The sequence below is a fragment of the Aristolochia californica genome, unplaced genomic scaffold, assembly GCF_029961685.1.
Source record: "Aristolochia californica isolate CCGP_79_NKW_82.1479 unplaced genomic scaffold, dmAriCali1.0.hap1 SCAF_5, whole genome shotgun sequence".
In the NCBI taxonomy this organism is placed as follows: domain Eukaryota; kingdom Viridiplantae; phylum Streptophyta; class Magnoliopsida; order Piperales; family Aristolochiaceae; genus Aristolochia; species Aristolochia californica.
The window spans coordinates 1,114,643-1,140,600 of record NW_027182214.1 but is presented as its reverse complement, the minus strand read 5'-3'; the positions used below and the strand labels follow the sequence as shown (position 1 = coordinate 1,140,600).

General features: G+C 41.0%; 5 protein-coding genes across 5 annotated transcripts; 1 reads left to right on the top strand and 4 right to left on the bottom strand.

Moving 5' to 3' along the window:
- Window positions 1-1,661: 1,661 nt before the first annotated feature.
- Window positions 1,662-3,078, bottom strand: LOC137966288 (UPF0481 protein At3g47200-like). The gene is made up of 2 exons (XM_068812870.1): window positions 2,464-3,078; window positions 1,662-2,378 (listed from the first exon to the last, which is right to left on the bottom strand). The coding sequence occupies exons 1-2, from the start codon at window positions 3,076-3,078 to the stop codon at window positions 1,662-1,664; spliced, it is 1,332 nt and encodes a 443-aa protein (XP_068668971.1).
- A 7,660-nt stretch (window positions 3,079-10,738) lies between these two features.
- LOC137966284 (UPF0481 protein At3g47200-like) lies at window positions 10,739-12,155 on the bottom strand. The gene is made up of 2 exons (XM_068812864.1): window positions 11,541-12,155; window positions 10,739-11,455 (listed from the first exon to the last, which is right to left on the bottom strand). The coding sequence occupies exons 1-2, from the start codon at window positions 12,153-12,155 to the stop codon at window positions 10,739-10,741; spliced, it is 1,332 nt and encodes a 443-aa protein (XP_068668965.1).
- Window positions 12,156-13,005: 850 nt separating this feature from the next.
- Window positions 13,006-13,959, bottom strand: LOC137966283 (beta-cubebene synthase-like). The gene is made up of 3 exons (XM_068812863.1): window positions 13,847-13,959; window positions 13,637-13,778; window positions 13,006-13,530 (listed from the first exon to the last, which is right to left on the bottom strand). The coding sequence occupies exons 1-3, from the start codon at window positions 13,957-13,959 to the stop codon at window positions 13,006-13,008; spliced, it is 780 nt and encodes a 259-aa protein (XP_068668964.1).
- Window positions 13,960-14,961: 1,002 nt separating this feature from the next.
- On the bottom strand, window positions 14,962-21,708 carry LOC137966282 (UPF0481 protein At3g47200-like). The gene is made up of 3 exons (XM_068812862.1): window positions 21,624-21,708; window positions 15,770-16,458; window positions 14,962-15,684 (listed from the first exon to the last, which is right to left on the bottom strand). The coding sequence occupies exons 1-3, from the start codon at window positions 21,706-21,708 to the stop codon at window positions 14,962-14,964; spliced, it is 1,497 nt and encodes a 498-aa protein (XP_068668963.1).
- Window positions 21,709-22,919: 1,211 nt separating this feature from the next.
- Window positions 22,920-25,208, top strand: LOC137966281 (probable LRR receptor-like serine/threonine-protein kinase At1g06840). The gene is made up of 5 exons (XM_068812860.1): window positions 22,920-22,935; window positions 23,494-23,741; window positions 24,075-24,146; window positions 24,827-24,898; window positions 25,077-25,208. The coding sequence occupies exons 1-5, from the start codon at window positions 22,920-22,922 to the stop codon at window positions 25,206-25,208; spliced, it is 540 nt and encodes a 179-aa protein (XP_068668961.1).
- The last annotated feature ends 750 nt before the right edge of the window (window positions 25,209-25,958 follow it).

Here is a 25,958-nt window from a genome sequence, read left to right as displayed (position 1 = left end):
GCTGCTTCTTCCCCTTTAATTGTCTACGCACAGTGCCAAATTCTTTGATTTCACCGAGACCGTGTAAAGGAAGGAAGCTTCGTTTCTGTCACTGTGCTCACTGATCAGTTTCAGAAACTCCTTTGCCGGCCATGAGTCGTATAAATTTCCAAATCGTTTTCTTTGGTTTCTACCAATTACTACACATATCAACACTCCTATTATCATTAAACTATTTGCGTCATGCCAGATTTCCGAGTCAAGTTCTTTTTAAGGCTTCGGAAGTCCATCCCTACCCAAGGGGAGAATTCACTACTTCAGCATGGGACTATAAGGAAGAAAGAGCTTCCTCCTGGGAGCAGGATTCGAAGCCTCTTTTTCCCACCTGAGCAAGTCATTTGTTACCAAATCAAATGAACAGGAAGCTACTAATTAAAGAAGATGAAAGAAATTCACAACGAGAAACCTTTCAATCGTATCAGTGAACCGTTGCAGTTCCTCTACTGTCTCATGAACTTTCACCCCATGGCATCCTGGGGCTCAAAAAACACTTCCAGTATCCAATTGTAGCACTCCACTCTTATCTCTAATGAAAGGTAGTTTCGCTGGAACATCCATATTCTTCCACCACCTAAGAAGACTAAACAAAAAGACAAATTACATTTTCACAATGAGAAATTAAGATACCTAGAATTGCTTTGATGGGAGCATATGCCCTTACAGTAAAGTCTAGGTGATGTCGAGGTGAAACTACGTCGTATGTCCAGCAAAAGCAAGAGAGTTGAAAGTTCATCGTGGTTAGCTAAAGGCCATACAAATTGTGGAAAGTTGATGGCGATTTGGCTAAGGGCTCTTTTTTGTCTCTCACTATAAGAAATCACTATCACTATCACTATGAGAAATCACTTAGGAACACTTGGGAACTTAGAAATTCATGTGGGGCAACCATATTTTAAAGTTTGACTCGAGTTTAACATGTATAACCTTCTGAATCTATCTCTAACATTCTAAAAAGTTGAATTTCTGTTGTATGGCTTTGAATCCAATGTCAATGATTCAAATACATTCTTTCTAATGCTTTGATTTGGTAATCGAATCCACCCATGGGTTCGACTCCATCGGATTCTTCTTACAGGGTTCTAATCTACTTTTAATTCCAAAAGTTTTTGTAACTAGGGTTCATATCCTTGTTGTTTTTTTTTTTTCTCCCATGGGTTCAACACCTATTGTGTGCATATTCCATACAAGGCTCATATCAACTTCAATTCCAAAACTTTCTCTAACTCAGGTTTGCATTATTTTTTCTTTCTCTACTTGCTTGTCGGTTCACATCCTATCAATTGGTTTCAAATATTTCCTTTCTTTACAAGTTTCTTTTAGTCATTGGATTCGAATCCACTTTGCTTATGCGATCGGATCTAATGGAGGGTTTGACTCCTTGTTTAATTATGAAACTTTCAGTAAGTGGGATGCATATCCTTTTTTGCTTTTCTTCGTTCAAATGGGTTAAAATCCAAGTATGGATCTGAATCCATTTTTCAAAATATTCTAGAAACACCTTGTTTCCTGTAATATTCTCATTCAAAATGTAGGATTAGTATATTTATGAACTTGAAAAGTACAAAATACAACACGCTTCATTACGATTGTCACTATTGAAGATATTGAAAAGCAAAATGCAATCAGCAGTGAGGACTGTAATAGGAGAGGGCTGAAAAGACAGTTTGACAGAAGGTAAATGCTAAGAAAAGCATAGCCCCAATCAATGAGATGACCGTCCAAGGGTTATTGAAGTAGGTTTTGTTGAGGTTGTCACTCCACTCCTGGAAGCGTCTCTTCCATTTCTTTGTGCTGTCTCTGTGATACTCATTTAGCTGCTGAACAATGGGAACGATATCACTTTCTGCATCTATGGAGATTGGAATATAATCTCGCATATACTTGAGTGAGTTAAGGATTCTCTCAGCTTCAGTCAATGAATCTATTCCAAGTAATCGAACATCTTCTACTGTTTGCAGAAGACCACTCATTAAAGAAAAAAACGAGTGGATTTCTAGACTCCCTAGACTCTGAAGATTTTCGTAAACTAAGAGATTTGCACGCGTAGCCTCATCCATACGAAGTGCAATAACTGGGAGCTCAAGGACTCTATTCTCTAGTTTAATTCCAGCTGCAATGCTTTTGGTTTGGCTTCTTTTGAACACAATCCCGGCTTTCTTGTATGTGCTTGCACTTTTAACTTCCACTATTTCAAAATTTGGAAGTTTTGGAGTAGACAGTACACGTCTTCCAATAATTTTGGTGCAGACCAAGTCCAATAGATGTATAGGATTGTCTCCTCTGTATAGTTCATGTGCCTTGGAAAGAAGATCGCCAAAACATTTATCCAGGAACTCAACCTATTTGGTAGATCGAACAAAATATCAGAAACAAATTTCAATGAAATCATAAGACACCCAGTTTTGTTTGAAAGGAGAGACTCACCGCATTAACTGTGATCAAGTTTTCAACAGCTAGCAATTTCTCCAGCACATAGAAAGGTACCTGATTTTCCAACATTAAGATGTCCATGAAAATAGCGTTAAAGCTGGTAAAGGATCTATAGATGCCAAACACTGGATCACTGTAACCACCGCTCTTACGAAAGGCAAACGTCCTGAAAAACTCTAGTATGAAGCAGCCATCAAGTATCATCAGCTCCAGGAGCTTACGTTCATCCCACCCTTGTGCATCTAAGTCCTTGTATGAATCCATTAGCTTATTCACATCATGCTTCAAAGCCCTCTTCAAGTCATCCAGAGTTTTCCCTGAATTTCCAAGGAACTTGCGTAGAGCTCTAACCTTATACTCTTCCATTGGCTTCAAGTATGCCTGGTTGTGATGATATGGACCAATTGAGACCAGCTTTGGCCTATACAAATTCTCGTTCCGTTCGACAAGATAGGAAGGTACTCTGGGTAAGAAGCACCTATCCCATTGTTTTGCCTCCACAGGAGTATCTAAAATCCTCTGAAGTTGACCCACTTCGATCCTCAGATGCTCAGACCTCCGCGTAAGTTTTTCAGGATCGATCCGATGGGCGTTGTTTTGGGAAGCCATATCGCAGTTAGGAGCACAACCACCTGGTATTCCTTGATTAATTTCTTCCCTCTTTGGATGAGCTTTTACAGAAGAGCCTGACCAAGACACAGATACAATAGCCTTTATATAGGCGATGGATTACTTGGCAATTTGAGCTTCATGTTTCTGGCACCTTCTCTTTTCCTCGGCTGCCTTGTTTGTTGACTTGCCTACTGCACCCAGAAAGCGTCAACGAACGAAGCTTCGTTTGTCCCTCAATCCACGATCAGTGGACTTGCTGTGTTACATTTCATAAGCTTGGTAAGGTCGCTCAGGTAAAAACATCGACGTCACTGTGTATAATGAATTCCACAGAAAGAGCACGAAGAAATGGTCTCCCAGGACGCGTCTTGGTGTTCTTGAGATAACTACTATGAAGCATATGGTCCCATGCAAATGAATGGCCTTGAGGTGGAAGAAAGAAAGGAAAATGGTCTTGAAATTGATTAGCGAAGTGACAGACGGGTAGCTTCCTCCTCTCAACCGGTCTCAGTATTATGAAGGGGAAGTATGTGGTTGTGCTTTTAGATTTGAATGTTGCTCCCATTACAAGGTCTGGTAGTGTGTTTTCTAGTTCAAAAAATTTCTCAAAATTATCATCTTAAATTTATACATCAAATCAATCAATCAATCAATCAATCATCATAATTTCAAGCAAATCATTTTGAGTCATATGATGAGATTTTCAATTCTTGAAAGATTTCGAGATTTGATACCTTATTAGCTCTGGCAGCTTTACCTCTTAAAGAATGTCAATTTCTGCTGCATGGTTAACGACTCTTTCAAGTGGAACCAATGGACTAAGTTGTTGAATTGCAATACCCTAGATTGAGGTCCTTCCATGCGCTGGCCACCATTTCTCTTAACTTGGTGCGTGTTTCTTCCTTTGAGAAGAAGCTAAGGTGATCCTTGAAACAAAGTCGAAATTTCCATGATAATTGAACGATGGGTGAGCTTAAGTTTATTACTTCTTCTTTTATGTAAAAGGTGTCAAAGGAGTTTCCTTCTGGTGCAAGCTCATCATCAGAGTCTGTTTGATGGTGTCTAAAAGCACAAGATAAGGATATTTCGTGTACTCTGGGAGCTGATCTGAAACCTCTTTTTCCCACCTGAGCAAGTCATTTGTTACCAAATCAAATGAACTGAAAGCTATTACTTAAGGAAGATGAACAGAAACCTTTCAATCGCATCGTTGAACAGTTGCAGTTCCTCTAATGTCCCATACACGTCATAGATGTCGTCAATTATAGAAATCAAGGCAATGATCTTGCTCATGAACTTTCTCCCCATGCATTCTGTGGCTCAAAAAACACTTCTAGTATCCATTAGCAGCACTCCATCACTCTTTATCTCTAATGAAAGGTAGTTTCGCTGAAAATCCATTTTCTTCCACCACCTAAGAAGACCAAACAAAAAGACAAATTACATTTTCACAATGAGAACTTAAGATACCTAGAATTGCTTTGATGGGAGCATATGCTCTTACAGGAAAGTCTAGGTGATGTTGAGGTGAAACTACGTCGTATGTCCAGCAATGCAACCGAGTTGAAAGTTCATCGTGGTTAGCTAAAGGCCATACGAATTGTGGAAAGTTGATGGTGATTTGGCTAAGGACTCTTTTTTGTCTCTCACTATAAGAAATCACTATCACTATCACTATCACTATGAGAAATCACTTAGGAAAACTGACGCCGGACACAGGATAGTGATCATCCTGCCGGCAATTCCACCGGTAATCTGTGGGAAAATTTGGCAATAGGTCGCCCTAAACAGAGAGAAAATCCTCCTGTTTCTGTTCAATTTCATACACATCAATTATCCATCCCCTGTACACAAAATTGGTTTTAACATCCAAAAGGCAAAGCCCCCGACAAGCCCGGGCTACAGCTCAAAGCAACAAACCCAAACCGGGTTCAGAAAGACGGATCCGATTACTTACCCGCCTCACGCTTCTCCTGCATCAGTCGCCTCAGGTTCGAAAGAACTCGTCCTCGAGTTCACAATAGCAACATCGGAATCTAGAAAACAAGGACTCAAGTGTTTGACATTAAAGACATCAGAAGTCCGCAAATGACTGGGGAGGCGCAGTCTATAGGCATTATCATTGATCTTTTGCAGGACCTCACATGGGCCAATATTCCGCGCCTTAAGCTTAGTATACTCTCCAATAGGAAAACGATCACGAGTTAAAACTGCCCAAACAAAATCACCAACGTCGAAAAGTACCTGACGACGGCGACAGTCTGTCTAAAACTTGTACTTGGCATTACTCTCGTGAATGGCTTGCTTCACCTGCGCATGGACATCTCGAAGAGACGCTGCCATCTCATCTGCCTGGGGACTCAGACGACCCACACGTGGAATAGGGGCCAAGTCAAGCACCCAGAGGGATTCTGACCATAGACAACCTCAAATGGGCTCATACCGGTGGTTTTGTGTTTCGATCTGTTATATGCAAATTTTGCCCGAGGTAATGCCAAATCCCATTGTTTCGGTTTAGTACCTACCAAACTTCTCAAAAGGTTGCCCAAACTCCGGTTCACCACCTCAGTTTGACCATCCGTCTGAGGGTGGTAGGCGCTGCTAAAGTTCAACTTCGTCCCCAGTTTCTCCCATAAGCTCCTCCAGAAATGACTCAAAAACTTGGTGTCACGATCAGAAGTAATGGAGCGAGGAACGCCATGTAAACGCACAATCTCCCGGAAGTAAAGATGGGCGATCCTGGCGGCATCCATTGTTTTCCGGCAAACAACAAAATGGGCCATTTTGGAAAACCTGTCGACCACAACCAAAATAGAATCCACGGTCAGCTGGGTACGAGGTAAGCCCAACACGAAGTCCATACTGACATCAATCCACGGGGCTTCAGGTACTGGTAACGGGGTGTACAGGCCCGCATTAGTGAGAACTCCCTTGGACCACTAGCACACATAACAACGCTCCACATAATGAACCACGTCACTAGGCAGTTTGGGCCAGTAATAGCGAGAAGATATCAAAGTCAATGTCTTATCTCGCCCAAAGTGACCCTCGTTATGAAGTTCACTAATAATCAACTGCCATAGTGAACACTCCGGAATGCACAACTATAATCCACGAAACAAATAACCATGATGCAAAAGAAAATCATGGCGGTGACCCTCAGTTACCTCGCGAAGTATCCTCCCGAATGAAGGATCTGCAACATACATAGCAGAGAAAGCCTGCAACTCTGGCGCTCATGGTGGTGAGGAGTAATGTATGACGGCTCAAGGCATCTGCGACTTGATTCAGATTCCCTGCTTGGTGTCTCAGTGCAAATGTGAACTCCTGTAAGTATGCCGCCCACTTGGCATGTCGGTGGCTCAGTTTGTGTTGGTCATTGATGTACTTCAAGGCTTCATGATCAGTGAATAGAATGAACTCCTTCTGGACGAGCTAGTGACGCCAATGCTTCAGGGATTGAACTATGGTATAAAACTCCAGATCATATGTGGAATAATTCTTCTTGGAACCGGATAGCTTCTCACTGAAAAAAATGATGGGCCGCCCCTCCTGACTCAAAACACTACTAATGCCAACCCCAGATGCATCACAGTTAACCTCAAACACCTTCTCAAAATCAGGAAGTGCCAAAACTGGGGCCTCTGTCATTTGTTGTTTGACCAGTTGAAAACTAGCCTCCGCCTTCTCGGACTACCGGAACTCACGTTCCTTGAGGCACTCTGTGAGAGGAGCAATCAGAGTGCTGAAGTGTCGAATGAACCGACGGTAGAAGGACGCCAAGCCGTGAAAACTGCGGACATCGTGCAAGGTCTTTGGCGTGGGCCACTCCAGGACCGCATCTATCTTCGACTGATCTGCATGAACACCATCAGTAGACACAACAAACCCAAGAAAAGTTACAGGGGTAGTGAAGAAAGAACACTTCAGTCGAGCCACAAACAGGCGCTCCGTCCACAACATCTCAAAAACAGCACGGAGGTGATCAAAATGGGATGCCCACGTCGGACTATAAATGAGGATATCATCAAAGTACATGACCACGAATCTCCCCATAAATGGTCGTAGAATCTGATGCATAAACCTCATAAAGGTGTTGGGTGCATTGGACAGCCCAAATGGCATGACCATCCACTCATACAACCCATGTTGCGTCTTAAACGCTGTCTTCCACTCACCTCCAGGCCTTATTCTGATCTGGTGGTATCCGCTCTTAAAGTCAATTTTGGAGAAAACCTTAGAACCGGACAACTGGTCTAACATATCATCCAGGCGAGGAATGGGAAATTTGTACTTCACTGTAATCCTGCTGATTGCTCGGGTATAACACACATACGCCACGAGCCATCCTTCTTCGGCACTAGTAGGGCAGGAACTGCACATGGGCTCATACTCTCACGGATGTAACCCCTATCCAACAACTCTATCACCTGTCGCTGCAACTCTTCGGACTCCTTGGGGCTGAGGTGATACGCTGGCCGATTTGGCAAACTGGACCCCGGCACAAGGTCAATCTGATGCTGAATATCCCTCATAGGCGGCAATCCAGAAGAAAGGTCCTCTGACATCAAGTCAGAAAACTCTGCTAGGAGCTAATGCACCTCGGCTGGTAAAGCAAGAGGCATGTCTGTGATACTCTTCCCACAAGGAAGTAGAGCATAGACGACATCTTCCTTCTCTATCTCTACAAGAAACCTGGACATGGAAAGTAGGTTAGAGGGGTCGTCTATCGGGGTAGGAGTGGGGCCCTCCTGGCGAGGGGCTAACACAATCTTCTTCCCTTTGATGCTAAGGGAATAGGTATTCTTCCGCCCGTCATGAATAACGCTGCGATCATACTGTCAAGGGTGGCCTAATAATACATGATAAGCATCCATAGATACCACATCGCACCAAGCATTATCAAAATATTTCATGCCGATGAAAAATAAAACGAGGCATCGTCTATTTACTGCTACCTCACTGTCTTTAGTCAGCCACATCAATTTGTACGGTTTGGGATGAAGATTTGTCTGCAATTGCAATTTTTTGACAACCTCTTCAGAAACGACATTCTCACAACTGCTACTGTCAATGATCATCTTGCAGACTTTATCTGCGACTGTGCTGGTCGTGTGAAACACATTGGTTCGCAACCAATCATCCCCTGAATCCCCCTTGGGAGTCAACAGACTCTTACAAACAACTAGAGTCTCATGGCCATCACCGTACAATACCTCTCCATCCTCAGCATCATCATACACAGGTTCACCAAGTTCCTCAGGCTCATCTACAACATCTTCCTCAATCAGAAGATTTTTGCCCTTCTGACTAGCATGTTTCCTACACTCAGTAGCTTTATGTCCCGACTCACCACAACGAAAACATCGAATATGTGAGTTAGAAGGACCTTGGGGAGGCTGTTGGGCAGGACGAGATTCCTGAGGGCAAACTGGTCGGCTACTGGGATCGCTTCTGACCATTGGCCTTCTGTTCTACTGTTTTTCCATAGTCAATGCATGCTGGTATGCTTCCGAAACGGTCCACAGCGAGTGAAGACTGAGGACATCCTGTAGGGGTTGTCGTAACCCCCCCAAATATCGTGCCACCATCTGCTCTTCTATCTCAGATAAGTCATTCCGGGCGATCAACTGATAGAACTCCTCTGTGTAATCATCCACTGATCTCGAGCCTTGCTGCAACAAATGAAGTCGCTGAAACAAGGTTTGAGTGTAGCCGAAAGGAAGGAATAGACCCTTCATCTTCTTCTTCATTTTCTCCCAATCAGTGATTTTGGCCTTGCCCTGCCGGCCTCGTGATCGCCTCAACTGTTCCCACCATGCAGATGCTCTGCCCTTGAGTTTGATGGCAACCAATTTCACCTTGACATTATAGGGGACTTCCTTATACTCAAAGATACGTTCTATCTCCAGCAATCAGTCGATGAATCCCTCGGCCTGTAACGTACCAAAAAACTCGGGTAACATCACTCTAAAACCGAGGTCTATAGGTCGGTCCCCCTGACCGCAATGCTCCCCAAATCGAGCTTGATTGCGATATGGATTTTCAAAGCTAGTATCGGAATCGTGACTTCCCATCTCACGATCACCAAAATCCTGTGCTGCCAAACGTTGAGTCAACTCCGTAACTTGTTGTTGTAAGTCTACAATCACCACATTCTGAAGATTACGGCCACGGTATGGAGCTTCCTCATTCGGGTGCTGCCCGCGACAACCACGACCACGACCACCAACCATACTTTTTTTTTTAATAATAATAAAAAAATAATATAACTTCCTGAAAAATACCTCAACGCTGACGAAGCTCCCGAAATCGGGATTTCCAACCTGATTTTTTTTTTTTTTTGAAATCGAAACTCCTCCAGCGGCCCTCTCCGACCGTCGTCTCTGGCAGCTCGTCGTTCTCCTGCGACGCTAGCTCGCTCTGGCAATGAGTCTCGGAACTCCCCTGTCTTGGCACCACGAAACCTTGTTTCGGAGCTCTGGTTTCCGTCAATCCCGAACTCTTGTTGTTCGGCCAGCTTCGTCGATGGCGGCTCCGACCACGGCGACGGCGACGGTAACTATTCTGCACCTTTTTCTTTGCCGAAACCCTATTTTCTGTAACTACTCGGTCGAGCCCCGAGCTTTTCTGGCAGCAACGTTGAGCGGTAGCTCAACGGTTACAGCAGCAGTGTTGAGCGGTAGCTCAACGGTGACGGCGACGCGACGACGTCGTCCTCGTCGACCCCTTCAACTTCTCGCTGCAATGTCTTTGGCGAGACCAACCTCTTCCCTAGCCTTAGGCTCTGATACCAACTGACGCCGGACACAGGATAGTGATTATCCTGCCGGCAATTCCACCGGTAATCTGTGGGAAATTTTGGCAATAGGTCGCCCTAAACAGAGAGAAAATCCTCCTGTTTCTGTTCAATTTCATACACATCAATTATCTATCCCCTGTACACAAAACTGGTTTTAACATCCAAAAGGCAAAACCCCTGACAAACCCGGGCTACAACTAAGAGCAACAAACCCAAACCGGGTTCAGAAAGACGGATCCGATTACTTACCCGCCTCACGCTTCTCCTGCATCAAAAACTTGGGAACTTAGAAAATCATGTGGAGCCACTATCACTATCATGTGGAGCATATTTTAAAGTTTGACTCGAGTTTAACATGTATAGCAATATGTTTCTAATGCTTCGATTTGGTAGTCGAATCCACCCATGGGTTCGACTCCATAGGATTCAGCTTCCTACATGGTTCTAATCCACTTTTAATTCCAAAAGTTTTTGTAACTCGGGTTCGCATCCTTCTTGTTTTTTTCTTGTCCTTATGGGTTTTGAACCAACCCATGGGTTGAACTCATATTGTGTGCATCTTCTTGACAAGGCTCAAAACAACTTTAATTCCAAAACTTTTTTTGTAACTCAGGTTTGCATTATTTTTTCTTTCTTTACTTGCAGAAATTTTGTAAAAATATGCTAGAAACACCTTGCTTGCTGTAAATTTCTCATTCAAAATATAGGCTTGAACCTCTTGTTTTACAAATAGTACTTTGTCATTTCACAACATTAGCCTCTAGTATAATTATGAACTTAAAAAATCCCAAAACACAACAAAAGTAGGCTTCATTACGATTGTCACTAATGAAGACATTGAAGAGCAGAAGGCAATCAGCCGTGAGGACTGTAATAGGAGAGGGCTGAAAAGATCGTTTGGCAGAGGGTAAATGCTAAGAAAAGCATAGCTCCAATCAATGAGAGGACCGTCCAAGGGTTATTGAAGTAGGTTTTGTTGAGGTTGTCACTCCACTCCCGGAAGCGTCTCTTCCATTTCTTTGTGCTGTCTCTGTGATACTCATTTAGCTGCTGAACAATGAGCAAGATAACACTTTCTGTATCTATGGTGATTGAAATATAATCTCGCATAAACTTGAGTGAGTTAAGGATCATCTCAGCTTCAGTCAATGAATCTATTCCAAGTAATCGAACATCTTCTACTGTTTGCAGAAGACCAATCATTAAAGAAAAATACGAGTGGATTTCCAGACTCTCTAGACTACGAAGATTTTCGTAAACTAAGAGATTTGCAAGCAGAGTCTCATGGAGACGAAGTGCATTAACTGGGAGCTCAAGGACTCTATTCTCTAGTTTAATTCCAGCTGCAATGGTATTGTTTTGGATTCCTTTGAACACGATCCCGGCTTTCTTGTATGTGCTTGCACTTTTAACTTCCAATACTTCAATATTTGGAAGTTTCGGAATAGACAGTACGCGTCTTCCAGTAATTTTGGTCCAGACCAAGTCCAATAGATGTATAGGATTGTCTCCTCTGTATAGTTCATGTACCTTGGGAAGCAAATGGCCAAAACATTCATCCAAGTGCTCAACCTATTTGGTAGATTGAACAAAATATCAGAAACAAATTTAAGTGAAATCATAAGATACCCAGTTTTGTTTGGATAAAGATACTCACCGCATCAACTGTGATCAAGTTTTCGACAGCTAGCAATTTCTCCAGCACCAAGAAAGGTACCTGGTTTTCCAACATTAATATGTCAAATAAAATATCGCCAAAGCAGGTAAAGGGTTTATAGATGACAAACGCTGGATCTCTGTAACCATCGCTCTCACGAATGACAAACGTCCTGAAAAACTCAAGTATGAAGCAGCCATCAAGTATCATCAGCTCCAGGAACTTACGTTCATCCCACCCTTGTGCATCTAAGTCCTTGTATGAATCCATTAGCTTATTCACATCATGCTTCAAAGCACTCTTCAAGTCATCCAGAGTTTTCCCTGAATTTTCAAGGAACATGCGTAGAGCTCTAACCTTATACTCTTCCATTGGCTTCAAGTATGCCTGGTTGTGATTATATGGACCAATTGAGACCAGCTTTGGCCTATACAAATTCTCGTTCCGTTCGACAAGATAGAAAGGTACTCTGGGTAAGAAGCACCTATCCCATTGTTTTGCCACCACAGGAGTATCTAAAATCCTCTGAAGTTGACCCACTTCGATCCTCAGATGCTCAGACCTCCGCGTAAGGTTTTCAGGATCGATCCGATGGGCGTTGTTTTGGGAAGCCATAGCGCAGTTAGGAGCACAACCACCTGGTATTCCTTGATTAATTTCTTCCCTCTTTGGATGAGCTTTTACAGAAGAGCCTGACAAAGACACAAATACAATAGCCTTTATATAGGCGATGGATTACTTGGCAGATTGAGATTCAAGTTTCAAGCACCTTCTCTTTTCCTTGTCTGCCTTGTTTGTTGACTTGACTACTGCACCCAGAAAGCCTCAACGAACGAAGCTTCGTTTGTCCCTCAATTCACGATCAGTGGACTTGCTGTGTTAGATTTCATAAGCTTGTAAGGTCGCTCAAGTAAAAACATCGACGTCAGTGTGTATCATGAACTCCACAGAAAGAGGACGAAGAAATGGTCTCCCAGGACGCGTCTTGGTGTTCAGATAACTACTATGAAGCATATGGTCCCGTGCAAATGAATGGCCTTGAGGTGGAAGAAAGAAAAGAAAATGGTCTTGAAATTGATTAGCGAAGTGACAGAAGGGTAGCTTCCTCCTCTCAACCGGTCTCAGTATTATGAAAGGGAAGTACGTGGTTGTGCTTCCATTACTAAGTGATGCTTACCTTGTAGTACGTGGTTGTGCTTTTAGATTTGAATGTTGCTCCCATTACAAGGAGTTCCCCATGAGTCTCATGAGAAGTTCTGGTAGTGTGTTTTCTAGTTCAAAAAATTTCTCAAAATTATCACCTCAATCAATCAATCAATCAATCATCATAATTTCAAGCAAATCATTTTGAGTCATATGATGAGATTTTCAATTCTTGAAAGATTTTAGCTCTGGCTGCTTTACCTTTTAAAGAATGTCAATTTCTGCTGCCCGGTTAACGACTCTTTCATGTGGAACGAAAGGACTAAGTTGTTGGATTGAGATACCCTAGATTGAGGTCCTTCCATGCGCTGGCCACCATTTCTCTTAACGTTGGCACATGCTTCTTCCTCTGAGAAGAAGCTAAGGTGATCCTTGAAAGAAAGTCGAAATTTCCATGATAATTGAACGCCGGGAGAGCACTCATTAAAGAAAAATACGAGCGGATTTCTAGACTCCCTAGAAGATTTTCGAAAACTAGGAGATTTGCACGCAGAGTCTCATGGAGACAAAGTGCATTAACTGAGAGATCAAGGACTCTATTCTCTAGTTTAATTCCAGCTGAAATGCTTTTGGTTTGGTTTCCTTTGAACACAATCCCGGCTTTCTTGTATGTGCCTGCGCTTCTAACTTCCAATATTTCAAATTTTGGAAGTTTTGGAATAGACAGTACACGTCTTCCTATAATTTTGGTCCAGACTAAGTCCAATAGATGTATAGGATTGTCTCCTCTGTATAGTTCATGTGCCTTGGGAAGAAGATCGCCAAAACATTCATCCAAGTGCTCAACCTATGTGCATGCATCGAAGACTAAGGTGATCCAAGCTAAGGTGATCCTTGAAAGAAAGTCGAAATTTCCATGATAATTGAACGATGGGAGAGCTTAAGTTTCTTACTGCTTCTTTTATGTAGAAGGTGTCAAAGGAGTTTCCTTCTGGTGCAAGCTCATCGTCAAGAGTTTGTTTGATGGTGTCTAAAATCACAGGATAAGGATATTTCATGTACTCTGGGAGCTGATCTGAAACCACTTTTTCCCACCTGAGCAAGTCATTTGTTACCAAATCAAATGAACTGAAAGCTATTACTTAAGGAAGATGAACAAAAACCTTTCAATCGCATCGTTGAACAGTTGCAGTTCCTCTACCGTCCCATACACGTCATAGATGTCGTCAATTATAGAAATCAAGGCAATGATCTTGCTCATGAACTTTCTCCCCATGGCATCCTGTGGCTCAAAAAACACTTCCAGTATCAATTAGCAGCACTCCATCACTCTTCATCTCTAATGAAAGGTAGTCTCGCTGGAAAATCCATTTTCTTCCACCACCTAAGAAGACCAAACAAAAAGACAAATTACATTGACACAATGAGAAATTAAGATACCTAGAATTGCTTTGATGGGAGCATATGCTCTTACAGGAAAGTCTAGGTGATGTTGAGGTCAAACTGCGTCGTATGTCCAGCAAAGCAACCGAGTTGAAAGTTCATCGTGGTTAGCTAAAGGCCATAAGAATTGTGGAAAGTTGATGGCGATTTGGCTAAGGACTCTTTTTTGTCTCTCACTATAAGAAATCACTATCACTATCACTATCACTATGAGAAATCACTTAGGAACACTTGGGAAGTTAGAAAATCATGTGGAGCCACTATCACTATCATGTGGAGCATAATTTAAAGTTTGACTCGAGTTTAACATGTATAGCACATTTTCCATAAATAAGAAAACTAGCAATATGTTTCTAATGCTTCGATTTGGTGGTCGAATCCACCCTTGGGTTCGACTCCATAGGATTCAGCTTCCTACATGGTTCTAATCCACTTTTAATTCCAAAAGTTTTTGTAACTCGGGTTCGCATCCTTCTTGTTTTTTTCTTGTCCTTATGGGTTTTGAACCAACCCATGGGTTGAACTCCTATTGTGTGCATCTTCTTGACAAGGCTCAAAACAACTTTAATTCCAAATTTTTTTTTGTAACTCAGGTTTGCATTATTTTTTCTTTCTTTACTTGCAGAAATTTTGTAAAAATATGCTAGAAACACCTTGCTTGCTGTAAAATTCTCATTCAAAATATAGGCTTGAACCTCTTCTTTTACAAATAGTATTTTGTCATTTCACAACATTAGCCACTAGTATAATTATGAACTTAACAAAGCACAAAACACAACAAAAGTAGGCTTCGTTACGATTGTCACTAATGAAGACATTGAAGAGCAGAAGGCAATCAGCTGTGTGGACTGTAATAGGAGAGGGCTGAAAAGACAGTTTGGCAGAGGGTAAATGCTAAGAAAAGCATAGCTCCAATCAATGAGAGGACCGTCCAAGGGTTATTGAAGTAGGTTTTGTTGAGGTTGTCACTCCACTCCCTGAAGCGTCTCTTCCATTTCTTTGTGCTGGCTTTGTAGTACTCATTTAGCTGCTGAACCGTGGGCATGATAACACTTTCTGTATCTATGGCCATTGCCATTGGATTATAATCTCGCATATACTTGAGTGACTTAAGGATCCTCTCAGCTTCAGCCAATGAATCTATTCCAAGTAATCGAACATCTTCTACTGATTGCAGAAGACCAATCATTAATGAAAAATACGAGTGGATTTCCAGACTCTCTAGACTCCGAAGATTTTCGTAAACTAAGAGATTTGCAAGCAGAGTCTCATGGAGACGAAGTGCATTAACTGGGAGCTCAAGGACTCTATTCTCTAGTTTAATTCCAGCTGCAATGGTAATGGTTTGGCTTCCTTTGAATACAATCCCAGCTCTCTTGTATGTGCTTGCACTTCTAACTTCCAATATTTCAAAATTTGGAATTTTTGGAATAGACAGCACACGTCTTCCAATAATTTTGGTCCAGAATAAGTCCAATAGATGTATAGGATTGTCTCCTCTGTATAGTTTATGTGCCTTGGGAAGATGATCGCCAGAACATTCATCCAAGTGCTCAACCTATTTGGTAGATTGAACAAAATATCAGAAACAAATTTCAATGAAATCATAAGATACCCAGTTTTGTTTGGAAGGAGAGACTCACCGCATTAACTGTGATCAAGTTTTCAACAGCTAGCAATTTCTCCAGCACCAAGAAAGGTACCTGGTTTTCCAACATAAAGATGTCTTCTAAAATAGTGCTGAAGTAGGTAAATGGTCTATCGATTCCAAACACTGGATCACTGTAACCACCGCTCTTACGAATGGCAAACGTCCTGAAAAACTCTAATATGAAGCAGCTATCAAGTATCATCAGCTCCAGGAACTTACATTCATCCCAGCATTCTGGATCCAAGTCCTTGTATGAATCCATTAGCTTATTCACATCATCCTCCAATGCCCTCTTGAAGTCATCCAGAGTTTTCCCTGAATTTCCAAGGAACTTGCGTAGCGCTCTAACCTTATACTCTTCCATTGGCTTCAAGTATGCCTGCTTGTGATGATATGGACCAATTGAGACCAGCTTTGGCCTATACAAATTCTCGTTTCGTTCGACAATATAGGAAGGTACTCTGGGTAAGAAGCACATATCCCGTTGTTTTGCTTCCACAGGATTATCTAAAACCCTCTGAAGTTGACCCACTTCGATCACCAGATGCTCAGACCTCCGAGTAAGGTTTTCAGGATCGATCCGATGGGCGTTTTGGGAAACCATAACACAGTAAGGAGCACAACCACTTGGTATTCCTTGATTAATTTCTGCCCTCTTTGGATGAGCTTTTACAGAAGAGCCTGACAAAGACACAGATACAATAGCCTTTATATAGGCGATGGATTACTTCGCAGTTTGAGATTCATGTTTCTGGCACCTTCTCTTTTCCTCGTCTGCCTTGTTTGTTGACTTCACCTTCCATGGCACCCAGAAAGCGTCAAGGAACGAAGCTTCGTTTGTCACCGTGCTAGTCTTTTTCTATACCTACTTGAATTCTATACTTATTTTTTCCACTAAGAATTTCCTAACACGCGTCTTAGTGTTCTTGAGACAACTACTATGAATTCTATACTTATTTTTTCCACTAAGAATTTCCTAACACGCGTCTTAGTGTTCTTGAGACAACTACTATGAATTCTATACTTATTTTTTCCACTAAGAATTTCCTAACACGCGTCTTAGTGTTCTTGAGATAACTACTATGAAGCATATGGTCCCATGCAAATGAATGGCCATGAAAACCATGCATCACTGTGATTTTTTAGGGTCTTTTTCCTCAGAAGAAAAGGACCCAGTATGGCCTTGAGGTGGAAGAAAGAAAGGAAAATGGTCTTGGAATTGATTAGCAAAGTGATTAGCTTCGTTCTTATACTCATTGTCACCTCTCAACCGATCTCATTATTATGAAAGGGAGAAATTAATGGGTGATTTGTCTTCATGGGTGATTTGTGATGCAGCCATGACAAACCAATCAAGAGATTGATTTATCTTGATTTCCTAAAATCAAGAGAAGATCTCTTGATGTGTTTTATTAAGGCATATCACATAATAGAACATATACCTAAATTAATTCAATAATTACTTGTGAAAATTAATGAAGTCAAGGCAATGATCTTGCTCATGAACTTTCTCTCCGTGGCATCCTGTGGCTAAAAAACACTTCCAGTATCCATTAGTAGCACTCCATCACTCTTTATCTCTAACGAAAAGTAGTTTCGCTGGAACACCCATTTTCTTCCACCACCTAAGAAATCACTAAAGGCCATACGAATTGTGGAAAGTTGATGGCGATTTGGCTGTGGGCTCTTTTTTGCCTCTCACTATATGAATATGTTTCTCGGGAGGAAAAAGTTATCATTGTTATCTAATTTATGTGTGAAAGGTAACATGGCAAGTGTAAAGACATCATATATTGGTTTAATTTGATTGAAGTGGTTCAACCAGTTCGTTGACTGCTCTGCTTTGTTGACATTGGATGTCCTGCATGATTCAAAGACCTTCTTCCTCTTCATTATGTTAAATGAAAGAAGAAAAAATAGAGCAAAGAAATACGTGAAAAAAGTTCTACTCTGTTAAAATCTGGATGAACTTCTTTTCCAAAACTGAACTAATATCATTTTGATTCTTCCAGTCATATCAATTATCAGGTATCCATGTCCCATTCACTACACGATTTGAAAGACCAGGTGGAGTTTCAGTTTTTTATAGATTTAAGCCTAACAGATGTAGAACATGTTATATAAAAATCAAATTCAAATGGAGTAAACATTTATTTATTGTACAGGTTATCCTCAGATGGTAAGCATAATATCTTATTGAAAATTTATTTTTAGTTTTACTCTATTTTAGTAGATGCATGTAGCATTCAAAGTATGCATCTCTTACAAGTTACTATCAAAGAGTCAACTGACCCTTTTAATAACCTATTGAAGAGGCAACTTACCTCAGCTGTCACATAACCCACACAGACAACAGTAAACACAAATAGATTGACCCTGATTGGCTTTGATATCATGCAAAGTTGAATTTATTCCTCCCAAAATGAAATAAGTATAAGTTCTTTCAAAGTTGAAATTTATGTCAGACTATTTTCCCACAACTTACAATTTCAAACAACTAGCTTGAGACATGGAGCACATGTATAGCCATAGAAGTAGGGTAGCTTAAGACTGGCCTCTTTGCTGGTCTGTAATGAAGATGGTTACGTGATTCCCCTCCAGCTCCTCCTTCCCCACCGTGCTTAAGTTTTGAGCAATTTCTGGATAACAATAGTTTAGCAGTTTTTCTACCCAGTTGGCACCCACGATTATGGCAAAGGAGTTTGACTGCTCACCTGGCTGTTGAAATGACTTACATAGTACATGCATACTCTTTTGCTTTTTCTGTAGGCTGCTGTTAAATATGAATCTCTCTGGAACTTTAGCTCATCTATAACTTACAGATGCATCTATAGTTATTGTCACTGAAAAGGTTCCTGAACAGTCCTTGGAGGATATGAGGAGTCATTAGCAATCAATCTGATTAATCTCATCGAGCAGTTTGTAGGACTGCATCGTAGTTGAATACAAAGACCACCATATCTGCACTCGCATTTGGACCTGCTGAACCTTCCTACCCACAAAGTTGAGGGAAAGTTAGAAAAAGGACAATCCCTGTTGCTAGAAATGAGAAGGAAAAGTCATATGGTATCAATTGCTTTCCTATCATCTGGTCCCTCTAGAAGAAGTTAATGTCACGTTGTAGCTACTACATATCCAAAAGTTATTGGCAGCAGAAATACAAGCCTATTTACTAATTTTAGAGGAGTAGTTGAGGTCTTATTGTTTTCCTGTCTTAAAGTAAGCCTTTGCTAAGTTAAATCTTTTAAGGCTTTGGCCTCTTTGAGTGAAGAATGGTGAACCAGATTATATTGGCTGATGTGATTGGGAAAGTATGGTGTCTAGAGAAAGATGTTTTGATCTGTTATTGTATATTTTGATATCATTAACTGTTGTTAGCTGGATTCTTAAACTTTGATCAGCTTATAGCATTGCTGTTAGAAGAAAACTGATTGTGTGCAACACATGTATGCAGGCTCCTGAGTGGAAATCAGTTAACAGGTCCATTGCCTGAAGAACTTGTTTATCTTCCTAATTTAAATAGAATACAAATAGATCAGAACCATATTTCAGGTTCATTACAAAATCATTTGCAAACTTGAAGAACGTAAGGCATATGTGAGTTTTTTTTGGTCGTGTGCAGCCACTTGAACAACAATTCAATTAGTGGGCAGATACCACCAGAACTATCCAGATTGCCGTGTGTTCTTTACATGTATGATAGTTGGTAGCCAATGTTATATCTGTTAATACTCTAGTGGATACATTTTTCTGTTTGTCCACACTTTGATTTTTCTTGGATTTTTGCTTTTTATTTATGGTGTTTCAGATTGATATCTTCGTGGTTCCGTTGCTGACAAAAAATAATTTCTGCAGCTTGCTGGACAACAACAACCTATCTGGCTATCTTCCCCCAGAGTTTTCTCTATTGCCCAAGTTTGCTTATTCTGTATGTTTTCTAATGCCATGTAATTCTTTCTGAGTTCCTCCATAACAGTCTTTTTTTTTTGTGTTGGAATAAAGGTGCCATTTTATTAAAAGCCCGAAGGCCAAGGAAATTACAAGGCGGAAGAGAGGGGTCCCTAAAAATGAGGGATTGAAGGGTGACCCCCTCTTGAATATGAGAGTCAGCCATAGGCCGATCTCAATGCATGAATCAGATCAATTACATCAGAAGCAAGGTTTAAGGCTTCAAAATAAAGGGGTCTAAGCCTCCAAGGGGGGAGGGTACCGCTGGTGCATCAAATGATGACAGCAAGTTAGTCACCCTCAGCCACGAGGTGGCCCTAGAACTTATCTTTAAAAAGGTTGAGGACTTGCATAAGAGCTGAAAGTTCAGCAACCGAGAAGACAGTCTGCCCAAGCGGGGGCTACAACGGAGAGGGCATTGTCTGAACTTGATTTGAAGACTCCTCTGACCTCCGGCCTGTCCTGGATTCTCTAAGGAGCTGCTGTCAAAGTTGAGCTTTGTAAAAATTAAGGTTTTTGGTGGTGGAAGGAGAGAGAAGTGAGAAAAAGAGAGAAGGAGAAGAGAGAGATTGAGAAAAGAACCAAAAGAAGGCTCATACACGACCCCCAGCTCTGTTTAATGATAGGGTTTGATCAAAATTACAATAATGCATATTCTCCTTATATCTCCCTAACTATGTATCCTGTGTAGATGAAAATTTTACCACTAACATAATTCAATGCATAGAACAAGATTACATATAGAAATAAAACTATGACAGTAGTAAAATGACCAAAATACCCCTAGACATTTTTTCTAACAAGCTTAATGGAGCCTGGCAGAGAGGGAGCTATTCCTGAATTCTAGTGGGCTTTGTGCATGCAAAGAAACCAATTCGAGACCAGTTTTCCTTTACATATCCAGCTTCAAATTGGTGGAATTCCCTCAAGGTGGAGAGCCAAGAGATGATGTTTCTCTGGGCAAGCCAGAAAATCGACCTTAGGAAGGAGTGCTTTTGCCTCTGAGGCAACAAGTAAGGCCGTGTCGGGGGTGGTTGGGGAGGTTGGGTACCTCTCTTGGTAAGATTGTTCAGTGTAAGGATCTTGACTTCAACAGCACTCCACAAGGAGAATTTCACATTGTTCGGGGAAGAGAGGGCCCAGGCTTTACTCGGGCAATCATTTAGGAGAAGTTTGAAGCAGCTAGATATAGAGAGTTCACCATCAGATTCTGGTTCCCAAATGGGAATGTCTTCGTTGTTCCTCTGCAAGTTAGAGGTTGGTAAGTTGGGAGAGGAGGGACAAGGTAGAGATTGCTTCCTAATTGGTTAAGGCTCTATGGAAATCAAGATTGCTGCTTCCATCAGTGGTGATTTCAAATATGACACATTCAGGATGTCTCTCAAGGAGAAAGAGGCTAGGGAAATGATCCTTTAAAGGCTGTTGCCCCATCCAAGTGTTGTGCCAAAACCGGACTGTGCTGCCATTCCCCACTTGGAACCAGATAGTAGGGTTGATTTTATGAAAAAAACTTCACTATGATGTGCCAAAGGGGGGAGATGTTAGAGAAGTTTCCATCTCCAAACCACCAATGCTGGTTGCCCAGCTGGATTTTGTGCCCAACAAAGTGTCTCGAGATGACCTCTTCGGACCTGTTGAATTTCCAACACTGTTTTGCTACAAGAACTTCATTCATTGTTCTGATGGGGAGGCCCTGATTTTTGTGCTTGAAGACATCAAACCCTTTGACCAAATGATGCTTGAAATCAGCTTTGGTACAAATAAAACAGAATCTTAGGATATTTGTGGAGTAGTACGAACTATACCCTCCCTCTGAATAGGAGAGGTGGATCCATCAGCTAAAGTAACTTGACGATATGAATGAGATGGACTAATGGACTGAAATAGAGAGGGCATACCTGACATGTATATAAAAGCTCCTGAATCAATGATCCAAGAGGGGGAATGAGACACATTTAGTGCATTCATATCTGTACTCGTCATTGTGGCACTCACTGAGGAAGAAGGAGGAGTCTCGGTAGTTTGAGAAGTAGTCAGTTGACCCAGTCGTTGTAATAACTACTGAATTTTCTCATAGGATCCAATGTGTGATGAGGCCCAGGTAGGTTACCAAATTTGCCCTAGCATTTCTCAGATATATGATTAGTCCTACCACAATAAACACATTTATGTTCTCCTCGATCATTTCGGCCACGACCACGGGTTGTGTAAGAGCGACCTCTATCTCTATTATTACCACCATGAAATTGACCATCGGGCTTACCAGTAGAAGATGGAAGGTTAAGAGCAGCTGCTTCTAAGAGGCTCCACCTGACTCATTCTTATTTACAACTGCACCTTCAGCTTGAAGAACTCTGTTAAAAGCTTGGTCATGAGTAGTCACATCCTCACTGACTAATAACTAGGCTCTAATAGCATCATGCTCATGCCCCAAACGATCCAAAAACCTGGCTACTTGAATCTGATTTTTTTTCTTACGGATGTCTTCAACATTTGTAGTAAAAGGATGGAATGTACTAATCTCCTGTAGTACTCCCCTCATCTCAGTGAAATAATTTGTCACTAATCTACCTCCACGCTTCATAATAAAAAACTTCACATATAACTCATAGATCCTTGATAAATTTGAGACAAAATAGAAACTAATGTAGTCCACATTGCCTTAGCAGTACTGCAACTCAAAATTTGAGCACTAAATCTGGATTTCATACTATTGACCAACCAGGTCATTACTAAATTATCTTCTGCCACCCAATCTTCAGTAACAGGTACCGGGGGATCATTATTTATATATTTTGTCATTTTTCTTGCCCTCAAATACATCAAAACTGATCTAGACCAGTTTATATAATTCGATCCATTCAATCGGATCGTAGTTATCTGAATAGACTCAGAGAATTTCACATATGAGCTCTCAACAGTCCTTTGGATAGCAACCCGTGTGCTGGAATCGGCCATTAAATATCATCAAACTCCACAATTCAGTATACTAGTGCGTCAATTAACCAAAAGGAAGCACTTTCCCCAAATATCAACATTTGTGTAGTCAAGTGGGCCCCACACCGAATTCAATTAGGGCAATGCAACACCCAATTCATTCAATTTAGAACCACTAGTGATCAATTCCAGCAATTGAGACCATAAATCAATGAAAGAATGGACTAATTGTAAGAAATCAAGATGGCCTAAGCTATATGGATGATGACACAAGTACTAGGTTGATGACGTAGGCAGATTTGAGAAATTTCCTCAAATTGGGATCATCAAACACTTCTAAATCTCAACATTCAGTCAAATAGAAGCAATAATCATTAGCAGTCCAGTCCAGATCCGGGAAAAACCTTCAGGGAGATTGCTGAAAATGGAGAAAAGATCCACAAAATCCAAAGAAACTTGCCCATGACTTGAGTTACTGCTCTGATATCATGAAAAATAGGTGATTTGGAGAGAAAATAGAAGAGAAAAAGGATTTATGGAAGAGGGGCAACTTCGCTGCCTTGGAATTCGAGCCAGAAATGCCCTTCCTGCTTCTTTATATTTAGGGTTTAAGTAAAAATTTACAAAATGATAAAAATGCCCTTCAACTAGAGATAAAATAAGACATTCTCTATCTAATAGCCATACTATAAGAGAAAAATGTAATATTGAAAATATAGGAAATGACCAAAATACCTCTGAACTTGTATTTTAACACCTTATATTACCTTTTACCTTTTTCCTGGAGTTTGAATGTCTCGTATGTGATGTTCTTTTTTCTTTGTCTGGCAGCTAAAGTAAAAGAACCTAGTTTTCAAATGAGGTTGCAAATTGCACTAGGATCAACCAAGGGTATCCTCTATCTCCATACAGAAGCAAATCCTCCTATATTTCATCGGGATATCAAAGCAAGCAACATATTGTTAGACTCCAAGTTTACTGCTAAAGTCGCAAATTTTGGGCTCTCACGTCTTGTTCTAGTTACAGATGTTGAGGGTGCAGTGCCTGGCCATGTATCCACTATTGTGAAAGGCACACCTGTAAGTGAAGCTATCAGAATTTGTATGCAGCTGGTAGAAATTTATTGCTTGACTATATAGTTTCTCAAAACTTGATGCTCTTAATTGATGTTTGGATTCCTTTTGTGTTTCTAAAGACGTTTGGAGTCTTAAAGCTTGGTATACATTTATTATTGTATAAATGGTAATTGAGGTTTCTCAACTAATTTTCTTATTCTATGTTAATAAAATCTTGTTATCTTCATATACACCTGCATTAGTAATTAGTTTTAGTTAAATATAGCGAACTAGTATTATGTCTTGTCCTGTTATACTAATGGCCATCCACTAATCATTGTTGCCTCTCTTTTACAGGGCTATCTTGATCCAGAATATTTCTTGACCCATAAGCTGACAGACAAGAGTGATGTTTACAACCTTGGAATTGTACTCTTAGAGCTACTGACTGGGATGCAGCCCATCTCGCATGGGAAGAATATGTCAGAGTGGTTCCGTCCACTATTGTAGGAGGTAGCTTTCTACCTACAAGAGTGGACGGATCCACTTTGACACCCACCCCGCCCATTCTTGACCGCCTCTCACGGGATTCGAACGCGGGACGTGGCATGCCCAGCTCTGATAACATGACAACGGCTAGCCAATACACCCAACCGACTTGATTTTTCTTTTCTTTTGTTGAGTACATATTTTTGCTTGATCTTACCATTGATATGGTAATCAGACCTCAAAAACTATGATACCAATCTCGAGACGTAGTTCTTGGGAACAATTGCTGGTGTATTAGCATTACATTGCACATAACATTCAATATGTCTTGGATTTCTGGGAAGGTGGTACAGTCATCATGTAACACATAACATGCAAGGTGTAACACATTTTGGGATCGTTCAAGGCTTTACAGGTATTTTGTAAAGCATAGGGTCTGATACATACCAGGTTTTGAGAGACCAGATATGTATTTGTAAAGCATAGGGTCTGATACATACCAGGTTTTGAGAGACCAGATATGTATTGGGTTCCATAGCTCACATCCCAGATTGACTATGTCTATCTGTGGTGTGAAGCACGTTTCCTGAAACTTTTCTGCATTTTGTCGAAATTTTCAGGAAAACATTTCAACACAGGCAAGATTTCCTGGACTTGTTTTCATAAAATTAAAGCACTTGCAAGGTACACATGTAAGGATCTAAAAAACGGAAGGAAACATTGAGAGAACCAGATTTTTTTTATTTTTTTTTTTGATAAAAGTGATAACCGAGGGAACAAGTTAATAAACATATTGAGTAAACATTAGAGATACATTATGTACTGAAACTGATGCTGCTCATAGTTATGCTCTTACATTCTTAATTTCAGGTGAGCATGGCGTACCGGTCTGGTTTGATGTCCTTGATAATTGACAGTCGACAAGGTTCTTACTCATCAGAATGCATTGAGCCATTTCTGAACTTGGCTCTCAGATGTTGCCAAGATGAAACAGATAGTTGACCTTCCATGGCTGAAGTGGTGTAGGAATTGGAGAGCATATGGTGCATGATGCCTGAATCTGACAGAACCCTGTTCCACTGAATGACTACTGATTCCAACAAGGTTTCAGGCTCGTCTTCTTTGGCCTCTATGAGGATAAATTCCTCATTGTCTGATGTCTCAAGGAATGACCTTCTAAGTAGTGGTAATCCTTTTGTCAGGCCTCGTTGAGATAGGTGATGATAGTAATTGTATTGATTTTTCTTCTCTCCTATCTGTTGAAAGAAAATTGCTTGTCTATTGACATAACGAGTTGGTTATATTCATATTTGCTATGTGGTCTTCTGTGACGTTTGGGATTGTTTGTAAGAATCATTTGTAATGATGAGTTTTCTATTGATGAACTGTGAAGAACAAGTATGGCTCAAGAGCTTTGATAAACACTGCCCAATTGATGCTCTGTTGAGGCTGACAGGTGTACAACACAATGGAAGGCTGTGTTGGGCAATGAATTGGCTGCCATTAACATGAGAGAAGATGACAGTCCTGCTTAGTAATGGGAGTATGATGGGGAGCAACATTGAAATATAAAACTAAGTAATGGTGGTCTTCATATATGTTCTTTGGATATACTTCCTTAGAGATTTGCATAACAGGGCATCGAGACCCTATATGGGGAGCCATATCCTTAGGACTCACATGGAGGTGAAGGTGGAAAGCCTGCACCGATAATAAGTTAGTTTGTGGTATCTCTATATTGAGATAAATATT

Coding starts and splice junctions, on each gene's coding strand:
- LOC137966282 (XM_068812862.1), bottom strand. CDS start 21,708: ATGACGAGTACAGATATGAATGCACTAAATGTGTCTCATTCCCCCTCT. Junction 16,459..21,623: donor AGCTTTTATATACATGTCAG/GTATGCCCTCTC, acceptor TGTCTTTGTCAG/GCTCTTCTGTAAAAGCTCAT. Junction 15,685..15,769: donor ACTTGATCACAGTTAATGCG/GTGAGTCTCTCC, acceptor TCTACCAAATAG/GTTGAGCACTTGGATGAATG.
- LOC137966284 (XM_068812864.1), bottom strand. CDS start 12,155: ATGGCTTCCCAAAACAACGCCCATCGGATCGATCCTGAAAACCTTACG. Junction 11,456..11,540: donor ACTTGATCACAGTTGATGCG/GTGAGTATCTTT, acceptor TCTACCAAATAG/GTTGAGCACTTGGATGAATG.
- LOC137966281 (XM_068812860.1), top strand. Junction 23,742..24,074: donor CTATTGTGAAAGGCACACCT/GTAAGTGAAGCT, acceptor TCTCTTTTACAG/GGCTATCTTGATCCAGAATA. Junction 24,899..25,076: donor AGCACTTGCAAGGTACACAT/GTAAGGATCTAA, acceptor TCTTAATTTCAG/GTGAGCATGGCGTACCGGTC.
- LOC137966283 (XM_068812863.1), bottom strand. CDS start 13,959: ATGGGGAGAAAGTTCATGAGCAAGATCATTGCCTTGATTTCTATAATT. Junction 13,779..13,846: donor TTCAACGATGCGATTGAAAG/GTTTTTGTTCAT, acceptor TGACTTGCTCAG/GTGGGAAAAAGTGGTTTCAG. Junction 13,531..13,636: donor CCTTCTACATAAAAGAAGCA/GTAAGAAACTTA, acceptor GCATGCACATAG/GTTGAGCACTTGGATGAATG.
- LOC137966288 (XM_068812870.1), bottom strand. CDS start 3,078: ATGGCTTCCCAAAACAACGCCCATCGGATCGATCCTGAAAAACTTACG. Junction 2,379..2,463: donor ACTTGATCACAGTTAATGCG/GTGAGTCTCTCC, acceptor TCTACCAAATAG/GTTGAGTTCCTGGATAAATG.